Raw genomic sequence first — 26,519 nt, 5'->3', positions numbered from 1 at the left:
ATCTGTTGTATTTTTTTTAGTCGTGAAATGTTTAGTTAGGGTCTTCCTAATTTAATGAGCTGAAATGTAACTACACATCTCTGCAACATAAACCACAACAACTGAGATTGGACCGCTTGGCCGTGGCTTTGGAGCGTCCGTTTTCTCTACTGCTTTCTGGGTTCTCCTCCATAAACAACATCACATCAAGGGGAGGGTAAACTTCCTGCTACAGATTTCCAACCGTGGTCAAAAGGAACAAGGGAGACACTTTGTTCACGGAGTCGGTACCCGCTCCGAAGCTTATCCCCATCACTCTCTCACTCTCTCTCCCACACACACACACACACACACACACACACACACACACACACACACACACACACACACACACTCCGGCTCTGCTATTCTCTCAAAGAGATATGCTAGAAATCCTAATCCTTATTTACGTACTGCTGTAAATCAGCCTCAGCCCTCAAGGAACAGCGCTCAGCCTTGCAGCCATTTTGTCTGGTGGCCATTCAAAGTTTAGCAGCAAAAAATTCCCCAAAAGGGCCAAAAAGGATTTTCCAACAGGCCACCATTGTAAAAGAGACGTCTGTAAGGACACCTCCAACTGCAACTAAGGTCAGTTATGACTCTTTATTCTGAATTTTTAACTCAAGAAATCAGATGATTATAAACTTTTTTTATGCGTATGCGCCAGGCGAGCAATTGAAGTGAATTGGCGGCATTTTGTGATGTTGTATCCAGTCGATATAATCCATCCATGATCAGCCTATATATCCGCTGTGTGTGTGTGTGTGTGTGTGTGTGTGTGTGTGTGTGTGTGTGTGTGTGTGTGTGTGTGTGTGTGTGTGTGTGTGTGTGTGTGTGTGTGTGTGTGTGTGTGTGTGTGTGTGTGTGTGTGTGTGTGTGTGTGTGTGTGTGCGTGTGTGTCTGGTGGGCGGGGCTTGCTGCAGCTCGTGCCGTCTGCTCTCTGCTGATAGAGCTCGTGGTCTCAGACACCGTGAGCTCTGATCACAACATGAAGAACTTTATCTTGTTGGTTTGAAGACGTTTTCCCGTAGATGAACAGGACTTTATGGGACTTCTGGACTCCAGTGGACTCTGTTAGGATCTGGACTCTGTTAGGATTTGGACTCTGTGGCTCAGTTTTACCAAACGTAGCTCAAAGTTTTAGGAAAAAAAAAGAAAATAGTTTGAAAATTCATCAAGAAAAAGGTAGGAAAACTAAAATATGTAAACAAAATTATAAAATAGGTAAAGAAAAAAGAAAAAACAACCTAAATGACATAAATAATAATTGAATAATAGCATTTTAAAATAAATATACATGATTAAAAACTGCTAATGATTATTCATTATATTATAACTTTGAATTTAAAGGTTGTGTTTCCAACTGCAGTTTGATCGTTCTCTGGTGGCTCCGCCCACTCCTCTGACATCACAGCGAGGGATTTGAACCAGCGTCTCCGAGGAAGACGATGCTGCCCTGGACCGCTGACGACCACTCCACCGTCCAACCAGACGCTGTGGAAAACCCTCTGGCCAATCAGGATGTGAGCTTCGACTCGGAGGAGGAGACGGCGGCGGCGTTGTTGTGGCAACAGAAGGAGGAGGAGCGAGATGAAGAGGAGACGCAGGCGGTGGCCTCGTCTCCGGACGGACGCTTCCTCAAGTTCAACATCGAGATTGGACGAGGATCGTTCAAGACGGTTTACAGAGGACTCGACACCGAGACCACCGTGGAGGTGGCCTGGTGTGAGCTGCAGGTAACACACACACACACATTGATCTACTTGCAGGCCATAACTACAACCTTGGGAAATGAGATATGATCTTGATATCATTTGAACCTAATGGGGAAGAGAGGATTCATTCTGAAACACATGGCTTCCTTCCCGACTGTCCCAGTCTGTCCTTAACGTCCGCTTTAGTAAACTCTGATGCAGGGAAGCCGGCCCCCAAACAGCCAATAGGAAAAAACGTATACGCCATGACACTACCGATCAGAAGGTCGGTAGGAAGGTTTGATTCCTGGCCCTGCAGTATACATGTCAAAGTGTCCTTGGGAAAGACACTGAACCCTGAATTGCTCCCGATGGTGCTCCATCTGCGTGTAAATGTTTTTCTGATGAGCAAGTGGTGCAAGTTTTGAGTAGTCGGTAAAACTAGTAAACCTTTGTAATGCTTTCCCTCAAAACCTCACTCTCACAGTCAAATAGCCAATGCTCTCGCCAAAGATTGGCTCTGCTTCTGCTCAAAGGGTAAGCTATTGTTGCTCGGACAGATTCCTGCTCACTGCTTCACCCAGGCTGGTCTGTGTGCTCCTGAATCCTCTGCGCTTTTTTGTAACAGCTACAGGTGTAACGAGATCTCGTGAGATTGAAACGTTATGATATGTCTCATCAAGGTTTGAAGTCGTCTTGGATATCAGTACACAAGTGCAGAGTCTGTCCAATCTGAGATTTCTCTTGCATGATGCCCAAGACTATTGTGATTGGTTTAAAGAAATGCCAATAAACCAGAGCATGTTTTTCTCCAGGAATGCTGTGTGGACTAGACAGACCCTCCTCCGCTCTGCAGTTGTGGTTGGTCTGGCAAGGCGAGACTACACCCATAGTAATAACCCTGTCAAAATTCCCCAACCAATATACTACAAGGTGTAGTGTTGACCAATGAAATGGCCCATTTATATTTACAAAACACTACACGTGTATAATATTGTGAGTGTATGGTGAGGCAAGAACCATGAACCAGAGTTTGCTGAGACAATCTCTGGTATTTTGGCCCCTTGCCATATTTTATTTTTGCAACCGGATGTGAAGATTTTTGACGAGACGGTGGAGCTGGGTAGGATGACGAGGCCAAGCCAGTGTTGTTTATGGTTTCATGGTGCTGTGCTAAGCTAAACGCTAAAGGGTGTTTGTGTGTGAGAGAGAGATAAAGTGTTTGCAGTGACTCTGCAGTTTTTCGTACCGTACACAGTATCTGATAGACAGCTGTTGGTTGATGTTGATAACAGCTCACACTAAACAAATATGCTAAAGAAACAACCAAAATATTCATAGACAATACTGAAATAATTCCAGTGAATTTGAGAGAGAGAGAGAGATCAAAATGTTACTAAAGTAATTCTAAACACAGTAAATTAGGTCAAAGGTCGGTTCTCTGTGATAAATTTCCTGCTTTGTGTTTATGGTTCTTATTCTCTGGGTCGGGGAAAAATCTAATATTTATTTCAATGTCCTGATCGTTACTTCCTGCTGCTGAATGATCATTGATCTGTTGTTTCCTGATAATGTTAACTTACTGTACTTTAGTTAGATATGCTGAGAAAGAACTTAATTTGAATTAAAAACGGTTTATTAATTCTTCATATATTTTCTCATGAAGACGCCAGTTTTTATTTTTCATTCTATATTTGATTTTACTTTACTTTTAGGTTGTGATTTAATTTAATTAATTATTGTTATTTTTTACATTATTTTGTTTCATTTTACTTTGTCAGCTTACATTATTATTACGTGTTAGCTTATTTTACTTGCTTATTGTGTGTTTAATGGAAGCGGTGAATCATGTGTATTATTTCTGATCTCTGATCTCAGAGTCACTGTCTGAGCCGGACAGAGCGTCAGCGGTTCACAGAGGAGGTGGAGATGCTGAAAGCTCTGCAGCATCCAAACATCGTCCGATTCTACGACTCCTGGAAGTCGGAGCTGCTGAGGGGCTTCGTGCTGGTGACCGAGCTCATGACGTCCGGGACGCTCAAGACGTGAGTTCCTGAATGTCCCATAATCATTTTTAAACCCTGAACGTCTTACAACATTTTAGGCTACATCTCCACGGCTACGTTTTGGTTTAAAAATGAATAAAGATCCCCCTGCTATGTTGTTTCCCCCTCTCATTCCTCCTGCTCTTGTGTTTCCCCCTCTCATTCCCCCTGCTCTGGTGTTTCCCCCCTCCTCTGGTGTTTCCCCCTCTCATTCCCCCTGCTCTGGTGTTTCCCCCTCTCATTCCCCCTGCTCTGGTGTTTCCCCCTCTCATTCCCCCTGCTCTGGTGTTTCCTCCTCTCATTCCTCCTGCTATGTTGTTTCCCCCTCTCATTCCCCCTGCTCTGGTGTTTCCCCCTCTCATTCCCCCTGCTCTGGTGTTTCCCCCTCTCATTCCCCCTGCTCTGGTGTTTCCCCCCTCCTCTGGTGTTTCCCCCCTCCTCTGGTGTTTCCCCCTCTCATTCCCCCTGCTCTGGAGTTCACCCCTCTCATTCCCCCTGCTCTGGTGTTTCCCCCTCTCATTCCCCCTGCTCTGGAGTTCACCCCTCTCATTCCCCCTGCTCTGGTGTTTCCCCCCTCCTCTGGTGTTTCCCCCTCTCATTCCCCCTGCTCTGGGTTCACCCCTCTCATTCCCCCCTGCTCTGGTGTTTCCCCCCTCTCATTCCCCCTGCTCTGGAGTTCACCCCTCTCATTCCCCCTGCTCTGGTGTTTCCCCCCCTCCTCTGGTGTTTCCCCCCTCTCATTCCCCCCTGCTCTGGAGTTCACCCCTCTCATTCCCCCCTGCTCTGGTGTTTCCCCCCTCTCATTCCCCCCTGCTCTGGTGTTTCCCCCCTCTCATTCCCCCTGCTCTGGAGTTCACCCCTCTCATTCCCCCTGCTCTGGCGTTTCCCCCTCTCATTACCCCTGCTCTGGCGTTTTCTCCTCTCATTCCCCCTGCTCTGGAGTTCACCCCTCTCATTCCCCCTGCTCTGGTGTTTCCCCCTCTCATTCCCCCTGCTCTGGAGTTCACCCCTCTCATTCCCACTGCTGTCAAGCCAGCCGACACATCGTGAACGACAGTCAAGCCAGCTGACCCAGTTTGTTGCTGTACGTGATTATAGTAGCTTTACGGTAACAGCGTCTCAGAACTGGTTTCAAAATAAAAGCATTCGTCAGGTATGTACTTTCAAAATAAAAGCTCAAATAATTGACAATCGTAAGCTTAAGCCAATCGTTTTTTTATTGGAATGTCTAACAAGGCCCTGTTTCCACACACTAATTTCACTTCAGGGTAATAGTAGACATACACCGCCTCATATTGCCACCCAGGAAGTTTCAAGTCATTCTGGTGTATAGTTTCAAATTAAAAGCCCACCAAAGATTCCAATATGAGACTAATTACATATTATTTTGGATTCAATTTAAAAGGAAATGCCCTGGTATCACAGACTAATTCCACTTCAGGTTTATAGTATGCAACCCCGTAGTGTGACCCATTAAGTATCAAGACATTCTGACAGATGTTTATTTTTTATTTATTTTGAAACTATACATCAGAATGTCTTGAAACTTCCTGGGTGGCAAAATGAGGCGGTGTATGTCTACTATTACCCTGAAGTGAAATTAGTGTGTGGAAACAGGGCCTTGTTAGACATTCCAATAAAAAACTATTGGCTTAAGCTTACATTTGTCAATTATTTTAGCTTTTATTCTGAAAGTACAAGTGTAACAGTTTGACAACTTTTTGAAGTACAAATTTTATCAGTGAAAAACGAAACATTTCCTTGAGGGAGAAATCTTAACATCACAACTAACTAAATGACTTTTTTTAGATCTAATCATTGCAGTTGATCCCCATTGGACTTCTTTAGCAAGTTTTGGCTTTAAGTTTCTTGAACGTCATTCATTCGCTACCTGCTCTACCCTTTCTGACATTTAAGACGCAGACATGTAAATAATAATGGTCCAAAAAGTTGTCAAACTGCACATTTTACCAGTGAAAAACTTAAAATTTTCTTGAGGGAGAATCCCTAACCCCGCACCGAATACGTGCACCTAAGTCTTCTACAAACCAAGACAAAACACTGGAGTTGAACAGGTGTGTCTCTTTAAATCTCGTCAGGTACCTGCGCCGGTTCCGTCAGATGAAGCTGAAGCTGCTGCAGCGTTGGAGCTTCCAGATCCTGAAGGGGCTGCACTTCCTGCACTCACGCTGCCCCCCCATCATACACCGAGACCTCAAGTGTGACAACGTGTTCATCACCGGACCCACCGCCTCAGTCAAGATCGGAGACCTGGGCCTTGCCACGCTCAAGAAGGCCTCGTTCGCAAAGAGTGTCATCGGTAAGAACAAGCAATATGGAGAGCCAGCAGGGTAACAATGTTGTGTTTTAACAAGACTGTCCCCCAAAAATGCCCACATAAGTGGTTTGTTCCAGCATCATTCTGACCTATATTTACGTTTGTAGTGGTGGCGCCCTCTAGTGGCCGTAGTAGTTCTAACGGGAGCACCAAATGACCTGGTAAGGAGGCAGGTTGGGGAGGGAGGGGGGACTTTCACCCAGGAGACCGGGGTTCATGTCCCGTTAGAAAAGAAAAGGAAACAGAGAGTTTTTTTTAACTTTAGGGAACAAACTGAGCTACATCACGTTCTGCGTCACGTGGTGATCTTCAGGAAGTGAAGTCACGTCTGAGTTTAACCCAAACCTCCATCTTTTTGTCAACTAGGTAGTTTATGTACCTAAACTTAACCAAACTGGGACCGTTTCTGTTGTTGGACTCCCACTTCAGGTCCTGGGAAATGATGGAGCCCAGAAACTTGAATGAGTCCACCTTTGACACTGGGTTCCCACTCGTAGTACGGACGGATGACAGTACCTCTGGTCGAACCTCCAAGGGTTGTCAGGAAAAGTTTCTGTAAAACATATAGAAATACAAATTACACATGTAGAACAAAGTGGAGAGCTTTACAATCTCATTTTGTAAGAGAAGTCAGTTCAGTTATAATGATATTTGAATTTATCCAATTATATAGTGTTAATCTTAGGACAGGGTAGGGCAGGACAATGGTCACTTAATTACCATTTTGTTGACCGAGACTCCTGTTGAACTCCTGCAGCTCGGTGACTGTCGAGCAGGGCGACAGCAACTGGAGCAGAGGGAGGTGACTGGGTGTCCTTAAGAGCAGGAGCAGCTCATCCATCCGCTGTGCCATGTGGGTTATGGATGTCCTCATGGCTATGGAAAAAATGAATGGTGTTAGTTTTAGTTGTTATACATTATATACTTATATGTGAACAACTTAAGTGAGTCTTCTTACCTCTCATTTCCGTCTCCTGTGTGATGAGTTGTGCTGTTTACAACAACAAAAACATTAAGTTACTCTCAAGTTCCTGGTCATGAAATTGTATTTAATTGGAAATGGAAAATTCAAAGCTGCTTCTCAGCAATACAAGACGGTATTGTGAGGGTGATCTCATTTTCTACCATACATACACAAAAAATCACATCACAATATAGCATCTCACTCAACTCTTAATATGCACATTGCTAGCCAACAGGAGAAATTAGAGTATACTGGGAAAACCTTACTTGAATTATAACAATATAGCCTATGTGACGAACATGAGAACCAACGTTTTATACTTTTCAAAACAGTAGAAAGTTAAACAGTACATGGGTTTGGGTGACTGCACAGATAACAAAAAGAGTATAACATCTAACAAAGAAATACACATACCTGCAGAAGACAATATTACATTATTTGGCTTCTGGTCTACTGTTTCCTTTTATCTGCACCTCTGCTCCTAAACATTAAATAAGAGAATTTACACACTCAACATGGCCTGCAGAGCCTCCGTTATTTATATTGCGCAGAAATGGAAATGGCGTGACAAGAAAAAGAGTTAACAAAGCATAGCTAAAGCTTATATTTAACCGTGAAAACGGCACTAAACAGCTTACTTAATATCGTATAAGCTTTAAGGCACTAAATATTGAAGGGTCACAACTTTTCACAATTTTCAAAGAAAGCTATAAAATAGCGCAGCAGCATTTTACACGCAACCTACCTCAGTACAGTACAAGACGGGTGAGGAGACAGAAGCTACGGCAACTGAGGAGGTACAATAGAGGCGCAGTGAGCAACAACGTCTCCGCCGGAAACAATAGCAATATGATAAATATTTACCTGAAAGCCACTGAAAGAAGACGGGTTCCCAGGCAAGTTCTGTGTATCCAGAAGGACTTTGGTGTATGTACAAATAACACAACACGGAAATCAGGACAGGACTTCAATCGGTCACCTGAAAGCAGAGACACTGTCTTCCCCCTACCGGCGTGGGGGTGAACGGTTGGATTTGTACACTGAACTGAACATGTGAAATGGAAGAAGTGAATTTTTTTAGTTGTGAAAATCGTTCTATTGATAGACTTTTGTTTTAAGTATTTTCACCTAATACAGTTAAAAAAAATCAAGCACAAAAGTATTGTATTTAGAAAAATTTATATCAGCCTAAAAATAAATATATTCTCTTGCTATGCTGTTTATCGTACTTAGATTTTATGAGACCAATCATTTTTGAGTTAATCTAAATCAAGTGACTGCAAACATTTTATATGCTACTTCAAAAACTTAAATGGAGCTGGTATAAATAACCATTTCAAAACCGCACTCAGAACAACCAAAAAACAACCAAACGGGAACGTTGTGTGGAGGTACAGTGCAACCACAGGAGAACATTTCAGTTGGTTGGTTCCCTTAACGTTTAGGGAACGTTATAACCCTGAGGGAACGTTCCCTAAACGTTAGTTTTTGGTTTGGTTCGAACTAACCTTTAGGGAACCAGAAACTAACGTTCTCCAACGTTCCCTAAACGTTCTGTGTTAGTGGGGATGTTGTAAAATGTAATAAATAAATCCTAATAAATTTAGACAAGACAGACTACTGTCGGACCAGGAGAGAAACAGAAAAATGCCGTAAGGTGTCAGACTCTTACGTGGATGGTTTGGAGGACTTGTTGGTCTTTACGCAGGTCTTGTAAGTTTCTGATGTGATGCGTTTAGGCACCCCAGAGTTCATGGCTCCAGAGATGTATGAGGAGAAGTACGACGAGGCCGTGGACGTTTACGCCTTCGGCATGTGCATCCTGGAGATGGCGACGTCAGAGTATCCGTACTCTGAGTGTCAGAATGCCGCCCAGATCTACCGCAAAGTCACCAACGTAAGGATCCGTCCAGCTGAGTGCTTTCTACGTCCCGTCTTTGCTCACGTCATGTCATGACTGTATGTTTGTCGTCTACCTTCTGTGATTGGCTACATGTTTGACTGACTGACTGTTTGTTTCTCAGGGAGTCAAACCAGACAGCTTCTTCAAAGTTAAAGTCCCTGAGCTAAAGGAGATCATTGAAGGATGCATCCGAACCGACAGCAATGAGAGGTAACGTGACCAACCACAGTGTAGAATTTACACCTTTAACTCCCGGTGGCTGCGGGAGGTCGTTGTTTACATGGTCCTTTTTCAGTATATCTATAATCTTAAAGCTTCAGCTACAGTGGACTCAGTTTGTTGGTTTTCTGCTGCAGGTTGACGGTTCAGGACCTGCTGCATCACCAGTTCTTCCAGGAGCAGCAGGGAGAGCAGCAGGGCGTCCACGTGGATCTGGCCGAGGACGAAGATGGCGTGAAGGCGGCCCTGAAGCTCTGGCTCAGGATGGACCACAACAAGAAGCTCCACGGGAAATACAAAGACAACAATGCCATCGAGTTCCTGTTCGAGCTGTACAAAGACGTCCCGGAGGAGGTTGCCCAGGAGATGGTAGTTTTTCTCTACACTGCTCTAGTTTATTTTCTCTACACCTTCCATTGGCTCCTGGTGCGTTTTATAATCGATTTTTAGATATTAATGTTTGTTTTCAAGGCCTTTAATGGCCTGGCCCCGGAGTATTTCTCTGAGATTTTAACCCTTCGCGAGCACAAGTCATTACGCCACATACCTACGTCATCAAATCAACTGGTTTTAGAGGGCCCAATGTCAAGGTACAAACTTGGAACAGGTTACCCCCTGACATTTGCACTGTTGCAAATGTAGCTCTTTTTAGACAAACTCAAAACTTATTTATTAAAATGTCTTTTCAGACATGGTAGCGGTGTGACATTTTAATCTCCTGTTTCTATAACCTTTTCTGATTTGACTGTATTCTATGTTTTATTCTTTTTATTGTATGTTATGCTGTTATATTCTTGTCCTTGATTTAAAGCACTTTCAATAACTAAACAAGAATCACATCCAGGAACAGACGTGTATTTTACTGACATTCTTTTATTTCATCGAAAATGTACATATTTTTGAAGGTATTACTGCATTTCTCGTATAGTCTTCTCTCTTACAGTTTGAAAAAAGTCAGTAAAAAGTTCTTTAGCCACCATAGAGTTTAGATAATCAAGCAAAGCAATAATTACATATTTTTAAAGTAGCAACCACACAGCTGACTAACAACAACCTGTTTCACAGCCTGAATGTGCAAAGTTTCAGAGTCGGCATGTCTGCCAAATTCTGCTGTGATTGTCGCACAATTGTAGTTTGAAAATCAGTTTTCCTTGTCTTTGGTTTGGTGCACAACTAGGCAGGCAGGCAAAAATGTATTCCCAAACTAAATTTATATGCGGGCCAGATCAAAATTTGTGCCCACAGGCCTTGAGTTTGACACATTTTATTGGAAACTAAAACTAAACAGGAAAACAAGCAGTGAAAACATCTTCTAGTAAACAGACATGTGTCTGTCTCTCAGGTGGTGCTGGGGTTCGTGTGTGAGGCGGACTACGTGCTGGTTGCCAAGGCGATCAGAAACCGAGTGACGGCCATAAAGCGCCAGCGGGAGAAACAGCGCCGTTTGCTGGAGGAGTCTGACCCCACCCCCCTAACACCTGAACCTGCGGCTGCCATGAGTGTGTCTGCTGCGGGGAGAGCAGCCAATCAGGTGTGTCTGAGGCTACAGATACACACCTACCTTATGGTTTTTAAGCGGAATTTTGTAAATTTGCCAAAAGCGATCTCTGTGCACCAAGGGCTTTCAACAGTTGTCTTCACCTCTTCATTAAAAAAGTTTACTGTATTTTACTAATCATATAACAGAAAAAAGTCACTAGTTTGTGTTTTAACGATGCCGGATAAAAGTTTAAATCAGATTCAAATAAATTAACAAATATACAGTATACATTGGATATTTTTAAACTCACAGCAGGACATGGCTCCCTGGATAAAAGCTCCGCCCCCCGTCCCGTCGGTAACGGCGACATCATCGACCAGCAGCCCGGTGAACTCTGTGATCAGCAGCGTCTCCAGTCGGATGGGAGGAGACGGAGACAAGAACGACAACAAGACAGCCAGACAGACCTCATACTCTTCTGCTACATGTCAGGATTGTATTATAATCACTTTATCATTGTATCTGTAACTGGGTCGAAAATAACTTTTTTGTCCACCAGCCAAATGACTAATACGTTTTACCAGCCACTCAATGGATAACCATTGTTTTTTGGCAGGAAAGTGAAGCAAATCTACCAGCCACATGCATATTTTACCAGCATTTGGCTGGAAGATGGTGCTAACTTTGGACCCTGTTTGTAAAGTTATTGTTTATTTAAATTTTATAATAATAACTTAATTCATATTCTGTGGCAGCGGAAGGCAAGATGCACAGCTCCTTCAGCTCCTCGGGCATCCTGGAGAAAGTTGAAGCCACGCCACCTCCAGTCATTCACCACGCCCCCCTATATTCTGCCCCTGCTTCCGTGGCTCAGGAAACTCCTCAGCCCAAGGCTCCTCCCCATGTGAGGCGGGCTCAATCCAAACCTCCGCCACTTCCTGTGCTGCGTTTCCCAAAGGTGAGCAGGGGGCGGGGCTTAAGTTTTGGCAGGAGGTGGTTCACACTGTTGCTGTTGCTCAAGTTGCAGTACTCATGGTGTCCACAGAGGGCGCTGTTAGTGTTCATGCTGTTAATCTCTTAATTATCTCAGCAAGGTTCGGACAGATATTACAAAATTAAATTCAAGTACATTTTGAAGCACTTTTTTCCAGACATTCTCACTCACAGCTGTAGTTCTACTTTGTTAGAACACAATACCTCCAAAAGTAAGTACATTTCGGGAACAGGAACAGATATTGAAAAGAGCAAGAGACCGGCATCATCAGAAAAAAGCGTGAACATTGGAGCTGCTTTGGACGCACACACCAAATCCCAACTAGTTGATTATCCTCCGGACGGACCGCTGCAGTCTCCTTTTCTTTCTCTCTCTTTTCCGTCGGGTGGCGCGCCTGCCCGTTCGTGGTGTGAAGCACGCGTCAGTGCCACTCTCCGACATGCACTCATGCATGCACTCCAACAACCACGGCAGATAGACGGCATGGATGTATTAAGATAGACAGCCTTTTGTACACCTTCGCTTTACCGTACCGCTTACCGTAGCTGTAATACGTACTTTGAACTGTGTGGCGAGAGAGAGTTGATTGTGATATATGATCTCAACACTAGATGGGAGAAATTCCTACACATTGGACCTTTAAAGCCTTATTTTTAGAATAGTAAGTTTAAGACTTTTTGAAAGACTTTTAGGACCCCACGGGTACCCTTGTAATGACTACATGAGTCTAATATATAGTTATTAATAATTGTAATATAACAGTTCTTAGAGAAGACAACACAGTTCAGATGTCTGTAGGTTCCAGTGTTTTATATCCTGTTAATGTTTGAAGATGTCTCCCTCTAGAGAACATCATGAAATACTGACACAAGAGAGCTTTAGATGATCCGCTCTGGGTCGTCTCACTGACCTTCCGGGGGGGGGGATTCCCCTAGGAATCACGGGAAAACAAACAGGTCATCATCGGGAGGTAGATCTTAAGTTTCTGTTTGTCTTCTCCAGAGCATCGCTGTGTCCCAAAATGCCGAGCGACAGACATCTGGATCCGTTTCTGGCTTCTCTTCACCTATTGAAAGGTAACACAAACACACAGCGTTATTTCTACACTTTCTACACTCTCATCCATATCACCTCGACCTAAAACTAATTCTACATTCTCCACAAATTACCTCATTCTCAAGGTCTATCCTCATTATGATAATAACATTTTGGTTTATTTTAAATGCAGCTCAAAGTGCTTTACAGTATGGCATTAAAAACCAAACACAATAGAGAAAAGACAAATATAAATAAGTTCATAAGAACTGAATGAAAAAGGAAACACATAAACCTTAAGTCCTCGCAAAGAAAGTTCACAGACATGTTCAATAAACCACAATAAACCCATTTTGTATAGTTTGTTTTTCCTCACATTTGAATGTTGTACCATCTTTTGTCTCTTCACTTCCTGTAATGTAGCAATGCCTCCGATGTGACCTCAGGTTTGAGTGACGGCAATGACGGCCAATCAGACAAGGACAACCAGGAAGTGACCAGACGTGAAGCTTTGAAGCAGTTCAGGGGGAAAGCGAGGGCTCGTCTGAGAATCACGGGGGTGATATAATCTTTTAAGGCTGCAACTATCGAATATTATCACCGTGGATTGATGTGTGGATTATTTAATGGATGAATGGATTCAGCCTGTTCTCATGAACCATGCGTTCCAAAGCTACGAAAGGTTAAGCACTGTAATTTGTCTGATTAACATGTTTTTTTTTTGCTGTGTGCACCTCATTGATACGCGACCCGAACCCGGATAAGCGGATGAAGATGGATGGATGGACCTCATTGATACCCTGGAAATCCAGAGTTCTCGTGGGAGCACAATTTGAATTTGCTCAGCGAGTCACTCTGGCATTCAGCAATGATGCTCATTAACCATTCAGTAATGATGCTCATTAACTATGCCCTGGTAGCCGAGCTCCACCAACCACATCGGTGTATCTTATATAGGCGGGCCATAGCCGAGCTAGTAACAGTTTAACCTACCAGTTAGCTCTGCTGGTGCCACCCCTCAAGTTGGGCCATTTTCATTACTCATTGCCAGACCCTAAATCTTTCAGATGTGTGTGTCTGATTAACATACAGGACTTTCAAACCAGGGAGCAAAGTTTGATTCCTGGGAAAAACAAGACTTTCACCCAGGAAATGTTCCTTGGGAGTTTTAATACAAACCACAATATTTTCTTGAACTTAACTCGTTCTGGTGCCTAATCTTAATCGCAATCTCCGCCGAAATGACCGGCAGCTCGCAGAACTCTGTACCTGGCGCACTATTCTGGTGTAGCTGAACCACCAACTACCGCTGACCTGATGGAGCTCTGTTAAGTGTTAAGTACTTTGAGAGCAAAGATGACCAGAGTCATATTCCTTGTTAGTCTACGCAAACCTGGCCAATAAAGCTGATTCTGATTCTCTGTAGCAGCTTCAACAATTAGGAAATGCTTCTCTGCACGGAGCTCTGTAGCCCGATGTCAAGTGACAAGTCAGCAGTCTCCTTATTTTTGTATATCATACGTTTTAGTGTGCATAACTTTTCGTACGATATCATACGAACCTGTTCATGAGAATGCGTTGATGCATGAGTTGTTTGGGCTCTAAAATGTGGATCAGTGTTTCCCAAAGCCAAAGATGGCATCCTCAGCCGTTGTTTTGTCCACAACTCAAAGATATCCAGTTTACTGTCACAGAGGAGAGAATATATTAAAATATATTCACATTTAACAAGCTGGAATCAGAGAAGTTAATTTAAAACTTGACAACTAATCAATTCATCTTTGCAGCTCATCAGCTTCATTTACACAATGTGAATAATATACCACGCTGTTTGTTCAGGTGTCAGACCAGGAGGACCGCGTGGTGGAGTGTCAGCTGCAGACTCACAACAATAAGATGGTCACCTTTAAGTTTGACCTGGATGGAGACAATCCAGAGGACATCGCCTCTGTGATGGTGAGCACAGACAGCCAATCACAGATGATTGCTGCAATGCTTTCATATTTTTGTTAGGAAGTTGACTTGTGTTAATGTTCTCTATGTTGGATTAGTTTAGCAACTCTTTGCCATGTCTGTTCAGATCCACAGAGACTTCATTGTGCCGATAGAGCGAGAAGGGTTTATCCTCCGCATGTATCACATCATCAAGAAGGCCGAGTCTATGATGCATCATCAGCAGCCAGCCGACACCGACAGGTTATCTCACCTGAACGCCTCCAAGCCGCCCGAGAATACGGTATGTGTATGTGTGTGTGTCTGTCTGTGTGTGTATGTGTGTCTCTCTTTGTGTGCGTGTGTGTGTGTGTGTGTGTGTGTGTGTGTGTGTGTGTGTGTGTAGGAATATTTTTCCAACAGTTCATCTTTCCAGTCTGTCCAATACAAAGTCTTCAGAGGAGATTCAGTTCATTGAGATATTAAACAGACACATCCTCACTATTGAGAAACTGACAAAGAATGAACAGACTCTTAGATTACATCTAACTCATGATTAATCGAGTACTGCATTGGTCAAACTTTCTTTCAAACGGTCTGATCATTTCATCTTAATGATGTAGACTGAGAGGTCTTTTTTCTAAATGTTATTTCATTTTTTCTTCAGCTAATCCTGCCGACACAGGGCCTGTCCAAAACTGCGTCCTCATCTTCACTTCCTGGTAAGAAAAGATGGAAAAAATATCTATTCATCCATCTATCTAGGAATTAGCATTAAGTAGCATTAGCTGCTGTAGCCCCTGACTGTTGTGTTGTGATCCGATCCATGTCATTTAATCTTTACATCACTAAGATAGGCTGACTGATCTATGGAGGCATTTTCCCATCAGACATTGCAGATGTTGAACCCTCACCTTTGAAGGGCGGACACTTTTACATCGGCCCTGATGCCACGCCCTTTGCCAGACCACTGAGGTCACAGTCTTTCCCCACCTCCTCAGGTACATGAACACTGCACTTATTCATGAAGCAAATACATGTTGAGTTAAAGGAAAGTCCAACAAAATGAATACTCTTGTTCTCTGTCTTCAACATGTGGGGTCCCTCAGGAAAGTGTCCTGGGGCCTCCCTTGTTTCCATTAAACCGTATATAAAGTTAAAGTTATAAAGTTTTACTTTTGCTACCGTCATAATTAAACTTAAAATTAAAATTAACACAATTCTCGCCAAAAAAAGTATCTGGTTGCAGCTTGGTAAATGTGAATATTTTCTAGTTTCTCCTCTGTGACCGTAAATGGAATACATAGACATCCGAGGATGTCATATTGGGCTTTCTGAAACACTGATCCATATTTTTCACCATTTTCTGACATTTCAGAGACCAGACAACTAATCCATTCATTCAGACAATAATCCACACATTAAAGTGTAACTCTTGTGTCGAGCCTTCTTAGTGTTTTAAAAATAGCTATTTTGAGGCTAGCATAAAAGTGCCCCTATTACTCCCATTCAAAAGGCCATTTGACCCAAAAACGAGAATACGGTAAATCTTAAAAGTTACGCTTCCATCCTAAATATGCTTTTAAGCTAAAGTTTGACTCGACTTGATTCACAAAAAGACCCTAGGTTGTATTTTGGCGAGAGTTACGCTTTAATCGACATTTAAATACATTGGTAGATGCAGCTGGATGGTGGATTTATTCTCATTCAATGGCTAGCAGTTTTGTCCTGGTTCCAGTCTTTGTGCTTTGCTTGGTTAAACACGACCTACATCTGTCTCTGCACTGGACACAGAGATGAAACAAAAGCAAAAAGTCTATTTTCGGTGTAAAACGGACACATTGACACATAAATTAGATTACAAGTTTATGAAATCACAGAAATAAATGTAGAGAGACGATGACCATCTGATGTGTTTAAACTCTTTGTTAATTATGTTACCCCCCCCCCGTCTCCAGCTTCCTACCATCAGCCCCTCCCCTACCCCGTCCATTACCCCCAGCCAGACTCTGCCCCTCCTCCTCTGTATAATCTCCCGTCTCCCCCTTATTCCCCCAACAGCGCTTCCTCCCCCAACTTCAACCAAGTCCACAGTAACCCCTCCCTTCTCACCCCCTCCTCCTCTTCCTCAGCACCTCCCCCTTCTCACTGGCCCCCCCCTGACCAGCCTCTCTTCTCTCTTGCCAACGTCCTCTCACTGGCCATAAGTATGGCCCACTCCTTCATGCCCCGACCTGGGACCCCCAACCAGGGCTTCCCCCCCCCGTTCCAGCCCATGTCTCCCCCATTCCCATCCCCTCTCTCTCCCCCTATGTCTTCATCCATGGACCCTAAGCTCCGTACCTCCTCCTCTACTCCTTTCTCCTCCCAGCCATCCTTCAGCCCCCTCAGCGCTCAGACAGGCTCTGCCCCCAACAGCCAGCAGGGGGTGCCGCCCGGCTGGACTATCGATGCCGCTCAGGGACTGGTGAGTTTGTTAGAAATAGTCTCACGTTTCCAGCTCCATCTCCACAGCACTGTGGAGTAACGTCTGGGTTATTTGCATTTTTAAACCAATCCCAATGGTCCTAGGTGGCGCTAAGCTCCAGACGCAGAGACGGTGGCTCTGCTAAATAGTCTCAGGAAGGAACTGGTTTTGGGGGAACATTTTCACCCCACAAAAGAAAACGCCACATCCAATATTAAATGAAGTTAACTTTTGACACAATCCAGTAACGTGAGTTATTTAAATTAGCTGATAGATGGATAAATTTAATTGGCTCTTACCAGTGTATCTCCGTGTGTACTTAGTCCACAACAATCCCACTAATCGGTCCCAAAAAGTCCCAGTTAGAGAGGAAATACCCTAAACCTATTCTTTATAAAACCTCCCAGTTAGAGAGGGAATGCCCTAAACATATTCTTTATAAATCTTTACAATCATTCCCTGAAAGAACCAAGCAGGTCTGCCTTGTTGCACCGTCCACATCTTCTTCTAAACTTGACATTTTTAGCGTGTAGCTCGCTAGCTTGGTGTTTGTTGTTTCACAAAGCGAACAGAGCTTGAGAACGGAAACACTGACAGCAGAAGGTGATGGGCAAAGCCTGACATCTTTATCCTGGCTATGTACTTCTGTTTATCCAGGCTGAGAGTGTTTAGAGGAGCCAGATCATGGTCCGCCTCTTAGAAACCGGGTTTCTGTAGTCGGGGTATCCATTTATTCATTGATTGATTCATTGATTCATTCATTTCAGCCCCTCAGTTCTGTTCAGATGAAGGTTGGCTCAGCTCCGCCCCCTCACGGTGAGTCTCTGCTGACATCACAAAGTGACATCACACCATACTGACCAGACTCGCTGATCATTCGATCTGGTTCACAGGTCCACAGACTGTCTCTGCTTCCAGTGTTGTCCAGGTGTCCTCTTCCGTCGCATCGTCACCCAGACTGTCCCCCATATACGAGGGTAAGACACACCTGTAACCCCCCCCCATGCCAATTGCACCTGACTGCAGCTCGGGGTTGGGCTAAATGTGGGCGGATCTAAACGCTTGACTCCACGCGGGCGCCACCTACGGACAGACAGGCGTAAAACCCACGTTGTAGAATGTAGAATAACGATTATAATCTAAGTTATATATTAGATTATAATAAATAATGATATTTGAATTATAAAAAAGGAAAAGAAGAATAGAGTTGGGTTTAGGAAAAGAAGATCGGGTAAAGCAAATGTGACTTGCGGGAAACAATCTCTTGTCTCCGGGGTGAAAGGGTTTTTCCCTCAGAGACACATTCTTCCTCTTCCGGTTGCTATTGGGCAAGTGTGCGGAGTCAAATGTTCAGCTCCACCCACGTTGAGCCACTCCTCGATCTGCATAATGCAGTCAGGGCTTACTCCCCCATGCGGGACGAAGTTCACCTCTACAGCTGTTAAAACGTTCTTCTGTTTCTCTTTCAGTGAAGAAACCGGCCGTCCACACCGTTGGTCGTTTCCAGGTGACGGCATCTGAAGACATCCCCGCTGTCCTTGACCAGGAGATCCGCCACATCAACCAGGCAATACCCACCACTCACTCCCCACCTCCCTCTGTGTCAAACCAATCAGAGAGCTCACAGAGCAGCACGGAGAAGCAGAGCGAATCAGAGAGCAGCGTCAGCACAGTGACTGTCTCCCCACCTGGTCAAACTCATGGTTACCATGACAACTCTGGAGGACAGGCGGAAGAGGAGGACAGGAAGATAAGGAGGGATCGGCGGCTGAGTGTTGGCCTGTGGGAGGGGTTGGCCGGCAGCTTCAGCCAATCACGGAGCCGCGTGACACATTACAGCTCCGACGAATCAGAAAGCGACAATGAGGAGCTGTGGGAGGAGCTGAAGGAGCTACGGGAAAGGTGATTGTTCGATACAGATATTTTTAGAGGAATAGAGCATTGGATTACCATGGGACTTTGTTTTAAATTTAAATTGAGCCATGAATTGAACGTGTTCGTCAATTTTAAAGATAATTTAACTGACAAAAAGCTTTGCCTCTCTATATTATATAACTGAAAGGTATAACACATTCTTCTTGAAAAGGTGAATTCATAACAAATAAAATCCCACATTAATTACTTTAATCCCAGACACAAGGCGGAGGTGCAGAACCTGCAGGCCAATCAGAAGACAGAGATCGAGGAGCTGTACCTGCGGAAGGGTAAAGTCCCGCCCCCTGGTATCGTCTCTCCGGCCGCCATGATGAACCACCGCCCCCGCCGCCTCTCCAAAACCGGAAACTACCCTCCTCGCAAAAACAGCCTGCAGATACCGGACATGCCTCCCCCTACAGGTCAGGAGGAAACACATAAACTATTTAGAATGATTTCACATCATTATTGGCATGACAGTGATACAGTTAGGACCGTTAGCATCACTGAAATACCAATAACACGATGTTAAATCTCACACTCTGTTGCAAAATAAGGTACGATAAAATTCTATTCATATTGCGGAAAACAGCTTTCAAACAGCCCGGTCTCATGGCAGTTTGTGATATGGTCACGTTATTGAATCTATTGATTCGTGGACAGGACACGATAATGCCGTTTTTTTCGTGTGGTGATTACGAATGTTAAAGTAATGTATTTCAATGGGAAGCATATTTCGTGATCACAGAACGATGACGGTAGCGAGTAGTATTGATAAGGCGAAACTCTGCGCAGGGAGGTTGGTCGGGGTGGTGGATGGGTGAAACAACACAGGACTTTAACTCAGGAGAGTGGGGATCGCGTCCCGCGTGTTGCAGTTCCTTTCCGCAATCTCCTTTTCCGAACCACAACCATCCCGTTGTTGTGGCGTTTAATTTTGCCGTTGTTGTGTGTCCCTGTGCCCGGGGATTGTGTCCCGCGAGTGGTGGCCAGTCCCGTTGTTGTGGCCGGTGTGTGGCGTTTCGTTTCCCCGGTCCGTCCTGGGGATGCGCCTGGGAATTGCGTCCCAGATGTGGCGGTCCGTCCTAAGTGTGGCGGTCTGTCCTGAGTGTGGTGTCTCATTTCCCCATTGTTGCGTCCCCCAGAGCAGGTTCGAAAATCGTAACCTGTACATGTTCGAAGATCGTGACGTGTACACAAAATAAACGTCAAAATCGTGACCTGTACACGAATCAATAACTCTAAATAACGTGACTGTTCATGACCTGGCGTGAGACCGGGTTGTTTCAAAATTTAAAAAAAGCATTTCTAGTCCCTCTGTAACAGGATTCAGAGAACTGGCAGACCCAAATGCAGAGACAGCAGGGTAGTGGTGAACTTGATGATTTAATGAAACAAAATCAATACAACAAAAGGAGTCCATGGCTCCGTTTCAGAAAACTCTGAGTTAGTTAACCCTGAGATGAGGGTTAACTGGGTTTACTGTTTCAGAAAGAGAGGGAACTTCACCTCAGAGTCAGTCACTATGGGAACTTCACCTCAGAGTCAGTCACTATGGGAACTTCACCTCAGAGTCAGTCACTATGGGAACTTCACCTCAGAGTCAGTCACTATGGGAACTTCACCTCAGAGTCAGTCACTATGGGAACTTCACCTCAGAGTCAGTCACTATGGGAACTTCACCTCAGAGTCAGTCACTATGGGAACTTCACCTCAGAGTCAGTCACTATGGGAACTTCACCTCAGAGTCAGTCACTATGGGAACTTCACCTCAGAGTCAGTCACTATGGTAACTTCACCTCAGAGTCAGTCACTATGGGAACTTCACCTCAGAGTCAGTCACTATGGGAACTTCACCTCAGAGTCAGTTACTATGGGAACTTCACCTCAGAGTCAGTCACTATGGGAACTTCACCTCAGAGTCAGTCACTATGGGAACTTCACCTCAGAGTCAGTCACTATGGGAACTTCACCTCAGAGTCAGTTACTATGGGAACTATACCTCAGAGTCAGTCACTATGGGAACTATACCTCAGAGTCAGTCACTATGGGAACTTCACCTCAGAGTCAGTCACTATGGGAACTTCACCTCAGAGTCAGTCACTATGGTAACTTCACCTCAGAGTCAGTTACTATGGGAACTTAACCTGTGAACCTAACCTGGTCAGGAGCAGGTTTTCTTCTCTCAGTCTCCTCCCTCTGACACTGTGTCAGAGGGAGGAGACTGAGAGGAACTCCAGGTTTCTTCTCTCTCATTTCCTCATTCATTCATTCAGTCTGTATCAGGCGCATTTTAAACTTATGGTTAGGCAGATTATAAAAGGTTTATTTCTCAAACATGTCATGTCCTTTTGTCGACGATCCCGTTGATGAAGAAGCTGGATTACTTCACAGAGAGTTGACGTCGGGAGATGATATTGAGTCCCGACTAAATGTATTTTCATTTCCACATTTGTTCCCAGTCCATCAGATATGTAGATACCTTATCGTCCTCATATCACTACCATCCACCATCGAGGACCGGCTTTAACATCCCAGCACATTCTTTGTGTCCCATACGTTTTTTGCAGACGGCAGTTTTCTCTATAACACTGGTGATGCGGATCAGACTGTAATAGTGAAGCCACTGTATGCAGAGCCGTCAGAAAAGTGTGACTCGCTCTGAAACGTTTTTTAAACGTTTTTGTTGTGTTCCCTGGAGACAAACTAGTGAGAGCCATTAAAAAGAAATAAATGATTATACATTATAGTTCTGTTAATGATCATGGTGCTGCAGCCTCAGAATGGGATATAATAGTAGGCCTAGCTTACTTTTTCGCCCGCAGGATTGCACCTAAATGACATTATAGGTGTAATACCATTCTAGTTTTCACCAGTAATATTATCAGTTAACTGTGATTAAATATGAAATTAATACACTGTTAATGCTTACGCATTGAGCAGCAATGTTCTCCCACACCACTTCTCTCTCTTTTACAGCAGCCGCTGTCTTGCTTTTTTAACAAAATACATGTTCAAACTCGTTGTTTGTGCGCATGAGTATTTCCGCCGACCCGTTTGTTTGTGGTTGTTACCATGGTGAATCGTAGTATCATGGCTCCATTCATACTGCCTTTTTATTGTGGTGGTGAACCTACTCTGAGTTGATTGAACTCATATCAGCTGTTCTGAAACTGAAAACTCAGAGTTTCCATCTCAGGGTAAATCAGCTCAGACATCAGGGTTAGACTCAGACTTTGTTAAACCTCCTTCCTGAAATGGGGCCCAGAAGACAGCAGGCAAAACAGTTCCAAAACGTCCAGGAAGCCAAAAGACCAGGAATAACAAAAAACAGGAACACTGAGACTCCACACACTAATACAATACAATACAATACAATGATCTGACAACAGACAAAGACAACACAGAGACTAAATACACAAGGTAATGAGGTGAAACAAGGGACAGGTTTACACGAGGAACAGGTGTAACATATCAGGGTGGGGAAGACAATCACAAAGGCGGGAAAACACAAGGCAGGAAGTAAAACAAGACATGACAAGGGAGAAAACAGACTACAAAATAAAACAGGAAACTGAAACATACACAGCCATGACACCCTCCCTGTTTAGTAGGCCGGCTAACTTAACCTAACGTTAGCTTTGTAGAGATTGTGGGATTTCCCAAACTGAATAAATACTGCACATACAAACATAAAACTGTTTTGCTAGCTTAATCATGTTGTAACTAAGATATCTGCAACAATAAGAAAATAAAGTTATACCGACAGATAGAGCTCCTGTACATCCGTCACCTTCGCATGTAGCAGCTATTTTAAACATAGCATTGAGTCAGCAAAACCAAACATTACCAGTAACAGTTAAAGCTTCAGTGCGTAACTTTGTCCGTTACATTCAAGCCATTACCAAATGAGTTGCTACCAAGCTAATTACAGCTCCACACGACTCTCTCTGGATTTCTCAGTGTGACTATGTTCAGGAGATTGTGGTGTCCGGTGACTTTCCTGCGCAGAAACTGGAGTGAAGATAATGATCTCTTCTGAAGAGTCCATCATGTTTTTTAATCCTCCGTGTCCTCCTTGGCTACTAGGAAATGTGTGGAGGACGTGAGGAAGTCTTGTATCATGTGGACGCGCCAACAGTTTTGTTGTTATTACTTAGAATTCCTCATGGGGGAGAGAGAAACTACACACTACAGCTTTAACTCCAGAGCGTTAACAAATAAATTGATTAATCTGATGATTAAACAACGATGATTGTTGTTTTTTTCTTTGTTAAAAATCTCTTTTGCTTTGTGTTGATTTGTTCTATGTGTATTCCTGATATGGACCGAGATAAAGTCATACTACTGTTCTGTAATATAAAATGAATGTGTTTGTGGTTCAGGTATCATGAGGAAGAGGTCGGTCAGCAGCAGCAGCAGTGGATCTCAGGACCGAGCCGGGAGAGGCGTGACCTTTGCCCCCGAACACAGCTGCACACAGTGAGCCGTTAGCTATAGATATACTGATACATATACACTGATACAGATATACGGATATAGAGAAATATGATTCATAATGATTTTAGCATTTGTTAGGGATGTGAGAATGACCGCTGAGCTTTCCCTCCCAGTGAGAGAGAAGCTGACGACTAACTGACGACATGAAGACGATGTCTGATGATGAAAACTGGCGAAGAAGAGGACGGCACTTTATGAAAACCAGATTTTACGCTGAGATTTTTTTGCAATATTTAGTTTGATTGTGGTGTTTTGTATTTTGAATTGTGACTTAAACATTTTACAAAACATTTCAGCACTTTTGAAAGAAAAAATTGAGCCTGTAAGAACAGCTTCTTATTATTAATATTTAACTCATGAGGTTCAAGTTTACACTCAGAAAGCGTCTTAAAGATGGGGAAGGAGACAAAAATCCCAAAGTCCTAAAAAGCTGTCTTTCTGCAGAGGAAATCAGAGAACCTCTGAAAACATTCAGCATCTTTAAGGCCTTAAAACTTTACAAGTAATCAGCGTCTGACTCTGAGCTCTCTGTGAACACTTCCTGAAAGACATTAATTGCTGGATAACTTTCTTCAACGTAATGAGAGTAAGACGAAAGTCATGTTGTTTGGCCCCCCAAAATTCAGTTGACGAACTTTCGAAGAATTTGGGGACTTTAGCCTCAAGGGTGCGCACTTTTGCCAGAAATCTAGGTTTCATCAGTAGGATTATGCATTATCATGCATTGGTAAACTGGATCGCCCAATTGTCAACGCTCAGAGCAACTGCTCGACCGCAATGATGTAACATGACGTGGTATAAAGAGCGGAACTCAGCGTTAGGAGGAGGGTCGGGGAGCGAGTGTGAAACCAAATGTCAACATTGGTTGTTTTATAATCTTAATGACGTAATGTTCTTTGACGCCACCAATGTTAGTATTTGAACCCTCGGGGTCAAATTTGACCCATTTTCAAAAAGTTTCTATATCACGTTAATGTTTCTTTCAATTTTCAACCAAATTATCAAACAGAATAACGTGGATGGTTCCCAACAACGCTGTAAAGGTAAATAAATGATCAGTTCACTACTTTCATTGAATTTGGGTATTTGATTCCATTTTATAGCATTTGAAGATCAAATTGATTGAACGTCGAAAAAACAACAAAAACTTCAGAAAAGCGCAGAAAAAAAATCAACAAAAACATTTGAAAAAGTCACAACAAATTGTAAAAAAAGCTCGGGAAAAGTGACAAAACGTCATTTTGACCCAGAAAAACAAGAAGTCGCACGGTTAACAGGAAGACAACACAAGGGTTAACCCAAAATGTGATATTACCCTAAACATAACCACTCACAATGGGACTCCCAGAGTGTTAAAAGTAACAGATGGCCAGGACAAGGATCATGGCCACGCTAACGGCGACCGCTACCATGGAAACAGATAATAACAGCCGTTTGAAGCTACTATAGATGCAGCAGTCTGCTTCTGACTTCTCATAACTTTTAATAAACTGCACTTTTAGTTTCTTCTACATCTCTACATATCCATGAGTCTAAAGTCTGTTAAAGCCTGTCTAGCATGTATTATCAGTACATAAACATGTAGGAAATGTTTATAACAGACTATAATATAGTTATAGACAGATGTAAGGACACTTTAAATATTGTAATGTTCAGTATTTATATATTTTATATGATTACAGCTTATAATTCAGTACTTGTAAATACAGCAGCTTCCACTTCATGAATTAACACTTAGATCTGCTTATAACAACATGACATATGTTATAAACGTCTATTACCTATTTTACTGATTTTACTAAAGGTGTTACTAAATAATCTGCTGTAGAGTTGCTGTCTGATTTATGATCTCAATGTGTCCTATTTATTGATCATTTCACAGTAATTATTATAATATTAAGAGACTTATTTCATTTGAGTTCATAGAGTTTGAATCTTTCACAAATATGAAACTTGATATTTGAAATATTTTTGCAATAATGTGTCCAATAAACAAAACAGAATCTGCAGATATTGTTTTTTACATTTTCCCGCGGTGATCCAGAAGATAGATCTGAGGAATATAGCTATGTTACTTTATGTTACTTCATACACTTTCTTACTTTCACTTTCTTCTTACCTATTGTTCATTCAGCTAAGTGACATGTACCTTTACCTTGAAGTTGACTGTGAGCAACCATCAATGTGTGTGTGTGTGTGTGTGTGTGTGTGTGTGTGTCAGTCATCCAACTCAATGCAAACAATCATTAATTGTTATCCTAAAGATTACCAGTGTACTTTTTTAACCTTTTATAACAGCTGACTCTGAGTCAGCCAATAGAAAAGCAGAAGCATGCAACAGGACTGTTGTTCCCGCCCCCTTTTACAGGACAATTAAAGGTGAATCATTACTGTACGTACACACCACCGCCGACTTGAGCTGCAAAAGAAGCTCTAGCAGCCCTGTCAAGGACGCTTGTCAAAAACGTACAGGGAAGCTGTTGATGCTTTGGCCGCTCTGACATGGCAGCATTCCATGTTCCATCGTACTTTACTTTACTACTTTATTTAAAGTAGCTGCCAAGCACACAAGGGGCCAGAAACACACATTGAAGAAAAAGCACAAGCAGCCACTGCATGGCCAATACAATGACACTAGAAACCTTTTATAATGACATATGAAAGAATTTTTATAACCACATTTGGTCTGAAAAAAAAAAAAAATTAGCTGTTATCAGCTGTTGTTAGTTTTTGTGTGGCCTGTATTACAATAACTGGCGTTGATTTGAAGTGAAATGCATTGTGCATTTGCATAGTGCAATTGGTCAGATCGGTGTTAATGAATTGCATTCCTGCTTGTTGTTGCGTTTGCTGCTGCTTTATTGTATTTCAGGAGAAGACGTTGACGTTGGGTTCATGACACCCTTCAGGACCGACATCAAGTCTGTGAGGATCACTGGCTGGTGCAGCCTCTGTCATAATAAAAACAACTGGAGACTGTGGTTCTAAGATGATTTAGATTAGTTGTCAACTATTA

The 26,519-nt window shown here is 43.2% G+C and overlaps 1 protein-coding gene across 4 annotated transcripts; it reads left to right on the top strand.

Annotated features, from left to right (window-relative positions):
- Positions 1–986: 986 nt before the first annotated feature.
- Positions 987–25,512, top strand: LOC144513840 (serine/threonine-protein kinase WNK4-like). 4 transcript variants are annotated; one of them, XM_078245033.1, is made up of 23 exons: positions 987–1,203; positions 1,388–1,754; positions 3,591–3,757; positions 5,857–6,077; positions 8,799–8,956; positions 9,084–9,172; positions 9,319–9,550; positions 10,524–10,712; positions 10,974–11,148; positions 11,417–11,619; positions 12,658–12,731; positions 13,114–13,249; positions 14,530–14,646; positions 14,771–14,926; positions 15,290–15,344; positions 15,513–15,623; positions 16,581–17,089; positions 17,857–17,905; positions 17,983–18,066; positions 18,559–18,991; positions 19,223–19,425; positions 23,389–23,485; positions 23,617–25,512. In XM_078245033.1, the coding sequence occupies exons 2-23, from the start codon at positions 1,467–1,469 to the stop codon at positions 23,636–23,638; spliced, it is 3,768 nt and encodes a 1,255-aa protein (XP_078101159.1). In that variant the 5' UTR covers positions 987–1,203; positions 1,388–1,466; the 3' UTR covers positions 23,639–25,512. The 4 variants fall into 4 exon arrangements, with proteins under 4 accessions (XP_078101159.1, XP_078101157.1, XP_078101158.1 ...); XM_078245031.1 differs by having other exon boundaries at positions 9,319–9,607; XM_078245032.1 differs by having other exon boundaries at positions 1,369–1,754; positions 9,319–9,607.
- Positions 25,513–26,519: the final 1,007 nt, after the last annotated feature.

The sequence above is a fragment of the Sander vitreus genome, unplaced genomic scaffold (assembly GCF_031162955.1).
Source record: "Sander vitreus isolate 19-12246 unplaced genomic scaffold, sanVit1 ctg354_0, whole genome shotgun sequence".
In the NCBI taxonomy this organism is placed as follows: domain Eukaryota; kingdom Metazoa; phylum Chordata; class Actinopteri; order Perciformes; family Percidae; genus Sander; species Sander vitreus.
Note: the sequence above shows the minus strand (reverse complement) of the source record. Positions and strands in the feature narration are given on the sequence as shown.